We start from the raw sequence: 12,790 nt of genomic DNA, 5'->3' as shown, positions 1-12,790 counted from the left end.
TTTTTGTCTTATGTGGAATAAAACATAGAAAAATTTTAATACAAAAGCAAAATACTGCAGATGCTGGCCATCTGAAATAAAAACAGAAAATGCTAGAAAAACTCAGCAGGTCTAACAGCATCTGTGGGGAGTGAAACAAAGTTAACGTTTCAAGTCCGTATGACTCTCCTTCAGAGCAACATTTTCCTGTTTTTTTAAAAAAAGATTATCAATAAAATGTTGCTGCACTATTCCTCTCAGTCCTAATATACTTTACAATGGAGGCAGCTATTATTTTTAACCATTAGTGGTGGGGTCAGTTTTTAGGAATTGTAGAGAAAGGGTTCACTTCAAGGAGCTAAAAACAAAATAATTCACTTGCCTAGATGAGTGCAGCTCCAACAACACTCAAGAAGCTCAAGCTCAAAAGCATCCAGGACAAAACAACTCAATAGGTTGGCACCTTAAACATTCACTCCCTCCACCGGCAATGCACGGTAGCAGCAGTGTGTACCACCTACAGGATGCACTGCAGGAATTCACCAAGGCTCCTTAGACAGCACCTTCCAAACCCACAACCTCTAGAACTAGAAGGACAAGAGCAGCAGACATTCTAGGAATCATCATTGACCAGGAACTGAACTGGACTAGCCAAATAATTACTGTGGCTACAAGAGTAGGTCAGAGGCTGGGAACTCTACGCAGCATAACTCACCTCCTGACTCCACAAAGCCTGTCCACCATCTACAAGGCACATGTCAGGAGTGTAAGACCATAAGACCATAAGACATAGGAGCAGAAATTAGGCCATTCGGGCCATCGAGTCTGCTCCGCCATTCAATCATGGCTGATAAGTTTCTCAACCCCATTCTCCCGCCTTCTCCCCGTAACCTTTGATCCCCTTACCAATCAAGAACCTATCTATCTCGGTCTTAAATACACTCAATGACCTGGCCTCCACAGCCTTCTGTGGCAATGAATTCCATAGATTCACCACTCTCTGGCTAAAGACGTTTCCCCTCATCTCTGTTTTAAAAGGTCTTCCCTTTACTCTGAGGCTGTGCCTTCAGGTCCTAGTCCCTCCTACTAATGGAAACATCCACTCTATCAAGGCCTTTCAGTATTCTGTAAGTTTCAATCAGATCCCCCCATATCCTTCTAAACTCCATCGATTATATACCCAGAGTCCTCAAACGTTCCTCATATGTTAAGCCTTTCATTCCTGGGATCGTTCTAATGAACCTCCTCTGGACCCTCTCCAGGGCCAGCACATCCTTCCTGAGATATGGGGCCCAAAATTGCTCACAATATTCTAAATGTGGTCTGACCAGAGCCTTATAAAGCCTCAGCAGCACATCCCTGCTTTTATATTCTAGTGTGATGGAATACTCCCCACTTGCCTGAATAAGTGCAGCTCCAACAACACTCAAAAAGCTTGATGCCATCCAGGACAAAGCAGCCTGCATGATTGGCACCCCCTCCACCACCATGCACAGTGGCATCAGTGCATACCATATACAAGATGCACTACAACAACTCACCAAGGTTTCTTCAACAGCACCTATCAAACCCACAATCTCTACCATCTAGAAGGACAAGGGCAGCAGATACATGGGAACACCACCATCTGCAAGTTCCCCTCCAAGTCACTCACCATCCTGACTTGGAAATATATCACCGTTCCTTCACTGTTGCTGGGTCAAAATCCTGTAACTCCCTCCCTAACAGCACTGTGGGTGTACCTACACCACACAAACTGCAGTGGATCAAAATGGCGGCTCACTGCCTCCTTCTCAAGGGCAATTAGGGATGGGCAATAAATGCTGGCCCAGCCAGCGAAGCCCAAATCCCATGAATGAATAAAAAAAAGAACGAATAAAAAAAAGATGGGGGTGGCATTACTTCCAATAAAGATTTTGTCCCTTCTGTCCAATCAGTTAGCTGCATCCCTGATGTGGAAGATTTTGTATGGTGTGCTATCTCATGGCCTGGTTCAGACTGTTTTAGACAGATCCCAAGTGTGGCAGACTGTTCTTGGACTCCAACATGTAACTTCTAGTTTGAAAGCCAGAGCTATAATCATTAGGCTAAAAGAGCACCAGTAAATTTCACTAATTCTAAAAGATGGACTGAATTAAAATAGAAGCTCTTTCAAAAGAAAAACATTTAAAAGAGATTAGATAATGTAGCATAAATATTTCAACTAAAGGTTGTGCATTTCTAAATTATAAATTTATGCTACGTTAAATTATAAAAATTACTCAGGGCCATCAGAAACTATTAGAATATTGTATACTTTGCTTTTTCCTTTCATTATTTACCATAATTGTATCAGATGTGCTGATTGAAAGTGAAACAATGACTCACAGCAATTGGAAAGCAAATGTAATTCTGTTGATAGAGGAATTGTTGAGCTCATAAGCTAATTGCAATAAGGCAAGTACTTTATTATGGTACATACAAGTCAGACAATTGGGTGATAATCCCCTAGAAGCACATCCTTTATCTAATCGATACTTTGCAATAGGATCTTAAATTTCACCAGGTTGTACTGTAAACCCAAGACACATTTCATGCAATTAACCAGCATCCTGATTGTGTTTGATAAGTTTGAATTTTACTCTGGTATTGTTAGATGAAAAAAAATGCAATTGAACTCTGAACAAATCTTTAAAAAGATCCAATTTGGTGCAATTCATTTCTAATAAATCCATTCAATGAGAGGATGGGCAGGGGTTTCCTCAGAGCTGCACTCTCCAGAAGTGTGACGGAAATCCCAATTACGCACATAAGCGGCATTTCCACTGCAGTTCCGTGAAGTTATCCACCTGAGTGGGAGCAGATCTGAGGAAATTTCTAACCCCTGTCTCAATGAAAAAAAATCGTTCGCACTTTTTTTTCCCTAAGTGCCTATGGTGCAGTTGGGAATAATATCGAAACCGCAGTCAATTATCATTTCCAGATAAAATGGCCACTCCAAATTCCCTTGGCCAATCAGTATTTTAGTTGGGTAACCAAGTTACAAACCGAAGTTTATCCCTCCCACTCCACCCAATTCCAGTAGCTCTCAAGAAATTATTTCAGAGTTTCTATTCCCAAACAATATTTACAGCTCCAGAGTCCATGGTACTGTTAAGGCTGTTGCTGGTATTGAGATTCAGTGGCTGTGAAGAAATCCTCCAGTATACTTTGCAGAAATTCAAATGTTGGCCGGTCTTCGGGTTTCTCTCTCCAGCAACGCATCATTACTTCATAAAGTTCTTGGGTACAATTATCAGGGGCTGGCATTCGATAACCCCGCTCCAAATTCTGAATGACTTCAGGATTGGTCATTCCTACAGATAACGGATAGAGAGAGGTGAAGATTGACCAATTCAGAGAGAAAGCAAACAAGTAATTATATGACAGGCAAATCTAGAGAAAAAGCAGTGTTTAATTTCAAATATAAGCATTGAGAGCTTATTAACTCTCCTGAGAAAGGTTCCACATTCCTAATGATCACTAAAGTACCATGGGCAGGAGACACAACAGTTATGGTTAGGTCAGAAACCCTCCACAAAAGTCAAATAACCAAAAGGTAGAAATAAACAATATTCAAATAGTTATACATTTATTCACAGATCAAGCTATATTGATAAGAATGCAGCCCACTGAACAATATACAGAAAATTCAAATCTTATGGAGTTATGAAAGTTTGTCAAGAGTATATGGAAAATTCCAAATCGATAACCTCCATCTTGATTAAATCAGTTAAATGTGTTGCATGTATTTGCTACAATGCTGTTTAAAGTTGCAGTCAAATACAGTCAATTCTCAGTGAGTCAAATCCCAGGGGAGCCCCCTTCAAATTCAGGCAAGTGGGGCTTCATGATAGGCGAGGAGGCCCAATTTGCCACATGAAAATGCTGGTGTAACCCAACATGCCTACAAATGCTTCCAACACTTACAGGGCCCCCAGCAGGCAAGTTTTTGGTGGGGGGTGTGGGTGGGCACACCACGAACTTCCAGCCCACCCTCAAGCTCACCCCCATAAAAGGAGTGGGGTGGGGCGGGGGGGGGCAGGTGCCAAAATTGGCAGCCTGCCCACTATATTTAAATAAATAACCAAGGGTCAATTGAGCTCATTAACAAGCCAAATGGCGGCTCATGCCATTATATGGTTGGCAGGGGCAGTCGGATGGGAGAGTGCAGGTGGTGTTTTTAAAAAGCTTTATAGAAGGGTGGGAAGGAAGGAGGGTGCTATCTTTGGAGGGTGCCCTTTGTTCATCAGGGGGCAGGCCCCTAAGATAGTACTCCTCCATTCTTCCTATCCACCGGCTCTATAAAGCATACCAACTCCAACCCCTGTCTCTCTGCCTAATCCTCGCCCGCCCAAGACCCGGACTTATCTTGCTCTGGTGGGGGCGGGGGGGGGGGGGAGGGGGGAGCTTCTTCTTGGGGCTGGTTGCAGTGCCCACTAATAACGTTCTTGGTGCTCCTGGGACTGTTGGAGCTGCCAGACAATCTGATTGGTCGGCAGCTTCCAAGGCGAGACTTCCTCCTCCGAGTCCCGCCAGCTGCAGGGTGGGCGAGTGTGGAGTGAGTCAGCTCCACATTGACCTTGCTCCTGGTGGGGGGTGTGGGTTGGTGAAGGGAGTGGGGGGGGTGGGTGGGGGTGGGGGTGGGGGGTGGGCACCCACTTGCCGACACGTAAGATGAGGCGGGATGACGTCAGGCGGAACTCCTGATGTCACCCCGCCTCATTTCAACTTTCAGGTCGGCGGCGGTGCAGCTGAATCAGTTGTGCAGCCGCCGACCTGTCAACGGCCAATTGAGGCCATTTATAAACTAATTGAAAACAAAAATAAAAATACCTGGAAAAACTCAGCAGGCCTGACAGCATCCGCGGAGAGCAGTTTTTTTGCTTTTATATAAACTAATCGAAGTAGTTAAGGGACCTGCCCGTCCAACCTTAGGGAGGGTGGTCAGGCCGGGAGCCCTGGCGGGCTTCAGAGAAAGCATCAAACCTCATCCACGGGCGGGATGGAGTTTCATGTAGGTTTTTAAAACTTTAATAAAAGTTTAATTAAAAGTGATGGACACGTCCAAACTCCTGTGACAGTGTCACTTGAGGGGACATGTCAGGGAAATTTTATTTTTCTATATTTCACATTTTTGAATTTGGCGCTGATCTCCCTGAGGCAACAATTATCCCCAGGGAGATGAGTGCGCTCTTTCACACGCATGCGCACACTCTCGGCTGAGGAATCCCCCTCCACCTGCACAGGGAGCGCACAGCGCTTCCGTGCGGACGTCATGCTGGGTGGGCCTTAATTGGCCCACCCACGTAAAATGGCACCCCGCCTCCAATTGGGGCACCAATCGGAGGTGCGCCTGCTCCCGAACCTCCTCCCCACTAACAGGGGGGCAAAATTCTTCCCACTGTATTACTTTCTGTCTTTCAGACTCAAATGCTGAATAAAAAGCACACAGTAAAACACAGCAAAAAGACAAAAAAATCTTTATTCCATTTGTTCATATGTAGTTTACATTGTGTTGACCTTGAGAAAGGCTGGGATTTAACACTTTAAAAACTCCATAATCTTTTCCTGCTTAGCTTGTTGTCCTTGGATGTGCGTGATACAGTCCAACATGTCGTCAGTGCATCAAACATGTTTTCGGTGTTTTTGTGCTGCAGTAATCTCTATGGCTTCTCTATGGCTTTCACGCCACTGGCTAGGGAATCGGGTGGTCGAGCGTAACAGTTCTCTCTGGGACAAAGACAATCTTCCTTTTCTTCCATTGATACTTTTTTGTCCAGCTTCTTTGCCTGGCAACTCCCCTTTCCTGCAGGATTGGGCCAGAGATGGGAACGTTCTCTGTTCGGGCTGCCTTGATCCACATTAGCAGAGCTTCTTCAACACCAGGATAGGCAGCCGATCTCATCCTCTTCCTGGCTGGAGAGAATGCCTGACTGTTGACCTGTTCCATGATGTTTTCTTTGGTTTTCAGAATGGTGGACACATTTGGATGGTGGACTGTCCCAATCTTTCACAATGCCCATTTTCTGCTTCACACCATGGCTTTCCACTTGCACTATCGACTTCACCCTCTGTCCAATCAACAACCCTTTTAGCTTTTTCACAGGTTGCACCATACTCGCATGCTTTGCAAGTTGCTTCACAGAGAAATTTGAGCGTGCTTAAGTCCAACCACTCCACTCTGATTGGTCGGCATGGTCACATGACTCCTGATTTTAGCATTATTTCTCTTGCCAACGCTGAGTCTGCACTGGAGTGCTGCTTTGGGTGCATAGAGTACAAAGTGGGTGTCCAGTGAGTGAGGGAGTTTTAAGGGTGAATTTCTATCTAAAGTTTAGTCTTTTCTTTAATTTAGCAATTAACTAAAAACTACTTAAATTAAGAGAAGTTGAGTTTTATTCCAGCCTTCAAATGGGTATACAAGCTCTCTGAGAGCAGCTGCAGCTAGTTAATTAGGTAGCTGGATTAAACTGGTTTTCAGAAGCTTAATCAGTTGTTTTTCAGGGAGCATAAAAAAGGCCTTCCTCAGTGCTGCTTTGTTTGCACTTTGCGCGCAGTTTGGGTGCATAGAGTGGGCGAGGTTTTTTTTCTACATTTTTTTCCCCCCAGCCTCCAGTAGTTGGCTCTTACTTTGGTGCAGGGGAAGGTGGCTGATTGGTGAGTAATTGGTAAACTATTCTACTTATTCTAATTATAATAAATAGCTTTTAAAGTTACGGTATGGCAGAACAGCTTGGCCGAGTGGAATGTATATCCTGCGGTATGTGGGAAGTCATGGACGTACCATGTGCCCTGGACAAACACATTTGCAGGAAGTGTCACCAGCTGCAGAAGCTTGAGCTCCTGGTTTTGGAACTCGAGCAGTGGCTGGAGTCACTATGGTGCATCCACGAGGCTGAGAGATACATGGATAACACGGTTAGAGAGGTGGTCACACTGCAGGATAGGAGAATACAGGCAGAGAGGGAATAGGTGACTGTCAGGCAGTCTGATAGAACCAGGCAGGTAGTTCAGGAGTCCTCTGAGTCGATCTTGCTTGATAATTGGTTTTCCATTTTAGATTTAGGGCGATGGTTCCTCAGGGAAGTGCAGCCAGAGCCAAGTCTGTGGCACCACGGGTGGCTCAGCTGCATAGGAGTGATGGAAGAAGAGTGGAAAAGCAATAGTGAGGGGATCAGATAAGCATTTCTGCAGCAGTAAATGTGGCTCCAGGTTATCGAGAAGCACATAGGGTAAGATAAAACAGAAAAAAAAAGCTCATGACAGTCACAAAACATTAATACGTTAGCAAGCCTAGGGGAGTATAGAAAGTACAGGGGTGAAGTTAAAAAGGAAATTAGGAAAGCAAAGAAGATATATTAAAAAAAATTGGCAGGTAAAATCAAAGAAAACCCAAAGATGTTCTACTGGTACATTAAGAGCAAGAGAATAACTAAGGAAAGGGTCGGACCTGTCAGAGATGTAGATGGTAACTTGTGCATTGATGCTGAAGATGTGGGCAGGGTTTGCAATAAGTACTTTGTCCCTGTCTTCACTAAGGAGGAGGATGATGCAGACATTCTAGTTAATGTCAAATTTATTTGAAAAAAAAATGTAATGAAACATGACAGTCACATGAGCAGGGACTTGTTATTGATGAAAAATTGAAGTTCTAAAAAATTTTTTTATTTGCTTTAGGAAACCTCATTCCACCCATGGATGAGGTTTCCAAAAAAGTGCAAAGGCCGCTTGGTGTTTTTTGCCTGCCTGCCAACTGCAAGGTTGGGCGGGCAGTGAAATATTTATTTCAATTCACTTTTTAATGGCCTTATTAGGCCTTTTAATTGTTGGCAGGTGAGCTGCCGGCTCCAGCGCATACCCGCCAAGTGAAATATTGCGCGAGTGCACGATGAGGTCGGGACACACTCCCGTCAAGTAGGTGCGCACCCTGTGGGAGGGGAATAGACACTGACAGATCATCGGTTAACATGAAGAGGCTCGAGACCCAGTTTCAAGCTGAAACCGAGCCTTCAGGTTCAGGTGCTTGTGACAGTGTCGCTAACTTTGAACCCAAAACTGATCATCGATGAATTTTTTTCCCCTGAACATATACTGTAAGAAATTAGTGAAATGAAATCACATGATGTAATTGTAAAAATACAGAGCAATTGTCATAAACAAATACACAAAAAGACCATTAAATTTATCATGGGAGAGATGCATTGAAATGGCACCAATAGTAACTGTTGTATTATACTGGAAAATGGCATCCAGCAATATACCAAAAATATCAGCCAATATTCAAACACCATACCGGGATATGGTATCCGTCCATATGTCACAATCTCTGTAAGCAGGACTCCAAAACTCCAAACATCTGATTTGATGGTGAATGTGCCATAGTTGATGGCTTCTGGCGCCGTCCATTTGATGGGGAATTTAGCTCCTAAACAACAGAGGGAGATTAAATGTTAAACATGCTTTTGGTTCCAGAAGGCAACTCACCACCACCAAGCGCAATTAGGGATGGGCAACAAAAGCCTGCATCCAATGAACAAATCAAACTAAATAAAAGAGATACTTAGGGAAGGTAGTTGATGTGGATCTGAGATAAAGGAATATCTAACTTGTAACATTGCAGGTGTAACCTGATTAAGTGGTGGTTAATTGTTGGGTCACTCTAATATGATTTGATCAATGTGAATCTTTGGTGTAATCTATAAAAAATCTTTTCTCTGAAAGTTGTTACATTTTCACATCACATTTTTCAATAGATTATTTGGACAGTGCTTGCAAGAGAATATACTGACTGTGTCATTTTTCTTGAATTTCAATGCATGTCAGCTGTGTGTTAAAATCCATGGGCTGCATCTTCCAGTCAGGGGTTGGGGCCCGCTCGCCGATGTATAAAATGACGCGGGGGTGATGCTGGACGTGTGTCCTGAGATCACCCCACGTCATTTAGATTTTAGTTCAACGCACACGCAGCCGAATCGGCAGCGTGCCCACCAAAGGCCTAATAAGGCCATTAAAAAAAGTAATTTAAATGATCAATGGATCTGCCCGTTCAACCTTAAGGTTGGCGGGCAGGCTGGGAGCCCTGGCGGGCTTCTGAAAAAACATGAAACCTCATCCACGGGCGGGATAAGGATTCATGAGGGTATTAAAATTTGTACAAAACGTTTAACTAAAAGAAATTGATACGTCCCAGCTCATATGACAGTGTCACATGAGAGGAATTTTTTTTCTGCCTTTAATGAAAGTTTGAATCTGGAGCCGATCTCCCTGAGGCAGCACTTTGCCTCGGGGAGATCTGTGTGCTCTTCCGTGTGCGTGCTCATGTACGAAAGAGTGCACTCCCGGCTCTGGGAATCCCCCCCCCGCACCCCCCCCGGCCCGCACAGGGAGCGCATGGCGCTTCCGGGCAGACGTTAAGCTGGGCGGGATCAGGAGCCTACCCGCTCCTGCTCAAAACCCCCCCGACGATGGGGAAGATGCTGGCCCATAGCTGGGAAAATACACCCGAAATATAATCAACGATGGAGCATCCACAACCCTCCAGTGTAGAGAATTTAAAAGATTCACAACCCTTAAGTGAAGAAATTTTTCCCCATCTCAGTCCTAAATGATCAGCCCCTTATCCTGAGACTGTGTCCCTGTGTTTTAGATTCCCTGACCAACAGAGAAAATCTCTCTGCCTCTGCCCTACTAAGCCCCGTTAGAATTTTTCAATGAGATCACCTCTCATTTCTCTAAACTCCTGAGAATATAGGCCCAATTTACTCAGCCTCTCATCATAGGACAGCCCCCTGATCACAGGGACCAATATAGTGAACTTTCACTTCCAATGCAAGTATATCCTTTCTTCAATGTGAAGACCAAAGCTGCACACAGTACTCCAGATGTGGTCTCACTAAAACCCTGTACAACTGTAGCAAGACTTCTTTATTCTTGTGTTCCAATACCCTTGCAATAAAGACCAACACGTCATTTGCCTTTTCTTAATTCTTTCATAGACGTGAGCGTTGCTGGCTGGGCCAGCATTTATTGCCCATCCCTAATTGCCCTTGGGAAATGGGTGATGAGCTGCCTTCTTGAATCGCTGCAGTCCATGTGGTGTAGGTACACCCACCGTGCTGTTAGGGAAGGAGATTGACAGCATTTTGGACCAGCGACAGTAAAGGAGCAGCGATATATTTCCAATTCAGGATGGTGTGTGGCTTGGAGGGGAACTTCCAGGTGGGGGTGTTCCCATGCATCTGCTGCCCTTGTCCTTCTAGATGGTAGAGGTCACAGATTTGGAAGGTGCTGTTGAAGGAACTTGTTGAGTTGCTAGTTTGTGTTCCAATTCTTGTCTTTAAGAGCAGTTATATCAAGCTTCATTTGTGGTTTGACTCTGTACCAAAGTGCCTTAGATTTTATCTTCAAAGACACAATACCCCTGACAAGCCAATAACCAGACCAGCATTCTGCACACCTAAGGGAACGGGTAGAGCCCATATCCTTAATCTCTCCGTCATATAATAATGGAACCCAATATGTGCCAGTCTTTGCATCTGGGTGTATCCATGTTGTTTTCAGTTTGTCTGCTTGCTGGAAGATTGTGTTTGGGATGGTTCAATCAAACTTGCTGCACTTAGGGAGACTGGCCGCAAAGTTTGCTCTGCCAATACCATGGTGGTCCTAGTACTCCTCTCCAGGAATCAAATGCTGGGCAGGTACAACATTGAAATAGCCACCCTAAGCAAAACAGGGCTTGCTGAAGAGTCTCAACTTGAAGAGATTGGCGTGGGGTACACATTCTACCCAATTGGCAAGTCCAAGGACCGGCCTCAACAGTCAGGCGTGGGCTTTGCCATTCAGTCTGAACTGGCACACAAGCTTGACTTCCCACAGGATCAGCGATAAACTTGTGGTCCTTCATTTAAGTCTTGCCAGTAGCCAGCATATGCCTATCCTCCAACAGTGACACATACAGACAAGGTCAAAGGAACATTCTATGATGACCTCAGCAAGAAAATTAGAGGAGTATTGCACCAGGACAAACTCATTATTCTTGGTGATTTCAATGCCTGAATGGGCACAGACTGATACCATCTAGCTTCAGGTAGAAACAACCAGTTGGACAAAAGGATCACAGGGATGCAAAACTTGTCGACTACCAAGGCACTAATTAATTTGTAATATATTATATCTTGTGATCAGATCATCACCAATGAAACAATTTGATTGGCCTGCATTTGAGTCAGCCTTGGGTCCCATTTCATGGAAATGTCTCTATGTAAACAAGCTTGGAATGGATTTGAGGTTGAGAACTCTGGAGTTCAGTTGATGAAGCTCCCCATGAGGAGGCTGACAGATTACATCAATATTTATTGACTGTACATTTAGATTCTGTAGAATCTGTTCATTCCAACAAAGCTCCCATCAATGGGAAGATTCTAAATGCTACTGTTTTAGTTGAAAGTAAGGAGTTTGGTTGGTGAGTGGAGTGTATTGTAACCAGGATTATGCTCCTTACCATAAACTATGACGTGGGGTAAAAAATTGTAAAGATGCTAGTTTTGAGATGACTTTTGACTCCTGAAGCATTACCCAGATCAGAGCATGCTATAATATAAAATATCTGTAAACTCCACCCACATTCTTTATCTTGCATTTCTACTGCTGTTAAAAAGGTTACCACACTCTGTGTTCTCTGTACCAGGATCGCATTGTGGACAAGGCAGATTTTTTAAACTGCTAAGGCACCATAAGAGCATATTGTGGGAGGATTGTTTGTAATTAGTCATGATCTCATTGAATCAGGCTCAAGGGGCTAAATGTCTGCCTCCTGTTCCTATTTTCCAAATCATCCTTTGTTTTTCTTTTAGGTTTACATTTTAAAACTTTTTTTCAAACAGTTTTTCATGAGCTACCACAAGATGGCACTCTGAACTAAATTGCTACCACATTCCTTCAATTTTCAACCTTTACCAAACAATTACTGATTTAGAAACAAATTGCACTTAATAAACTTTAACCGTTTGTTTATTTCTGATTAAACATTTCTCAAATGTATAGCCAAATAGATAAGATAAACTGTGGGGGGACCCCTCACATCAACATATCAATTGGAAAAACCCACCAGCAAACATTCAGCCCCTCGAGCCTGCTCCGCCATTTAATATCTTGGCTGATCTAATAGTAACCTGAAATCTGCATCCCACCTACCCCTGATAACCTATCACCTCCTTGTTTACCAAGAATCTAACCACCTCTGCCTTAAAAAATATTCAAAGATTCTGCTTCCACCACCTTTTCAGGAAGAAAGTTCCAAAGTCTCTCAACTCATCTGTTTAAATGTGCAACCCCTTATTTTTAAACAGTGACCCCTACTACTGGAGTCTCCCACAAGAGAAAACATCCTCTCCACATCCACTCTGTCAAAGACCCCTCAGGATGTTTTATGTTTCAATCAAGTTGCCTCTTACTCTTCTAATCTCCAGTGGATACAAGCCTAGTCCATCCAACCTTTCCTCATAAGACATCCCACCCATTCCAGGTATTAGTCTGGAAAACCTTCCAAGCTGCTTCCAACGCATTTACATCCTTCCTTAAATAAGGTGACCAATACTGTACACAGTACTCCAAATGTGGTCTCACTAGTGCCCTGTACAACTGAAGCATAACCTACCTACTTTTGTATTCAGTTCCCCTTGCAATAAATGATATTCTGTTTGCTTTCCTAATTACATGCTATACCTGCATACTCGCCTTTAGTGACTCATGCACTAGGTCACCCAAACCCCTCTGCCCTTCAGAGCTCTGC

At 43.8% G+C, this 12,790-nt stretch overlaps 1 protein-coding gene across 1 annotated transcript in view; it reads right to left on the bottom strand.

Annotated features, from left to right (window-relative positions):
* Positions 1–2,402: 2,402 nt before the first annotated feature.
* Positions 2,403–12,790, bottom strand: part of lck (LCK proto-oncogene, Src family tyrosine kinase) — a 122,964-nt gene continuing 112,576 nt past the window's right edge. The window contains exons 12-13 of the mRNA XM_078567498.1: positions 8,294–8,425; positions 2,403–3,314 (exon numbers count right to left, since the gene is read on the bottom strand). Of these exons, the coding sequence (XP_078423624.1) occupies positions 3,112–3,314; positions 8,294–8,425 (335 nt within the window). The 3' untranslated portion in view covers positions 2,403–3,111. The remainder of the gene's footprint in view (positions 3,315–8,293; positions 8,426–12,790) is intronic.

The sequence above is a fragment of the Cetorhinus maximus genome, chromosome 21 (assembly GCF_964194155.1).
Source record: "Cetorhinus maximus chromosome 21, sCetMax3.hap1.1, whole genome shotgun sequence".
Taxonomy (NCBI): domain Eukaryota; kingdom Metazoa; phylum Chordata; class Chondrichthyes; order Lamniformes; family Cetorhinidae; genus Cetorhinus; species Cetorhinus maximus.
The sequence above is the reverse complement of the archived record's forward strand: the minus strand, read 5'-3'. Positions and strand labels throughout refer to the sequence as shown.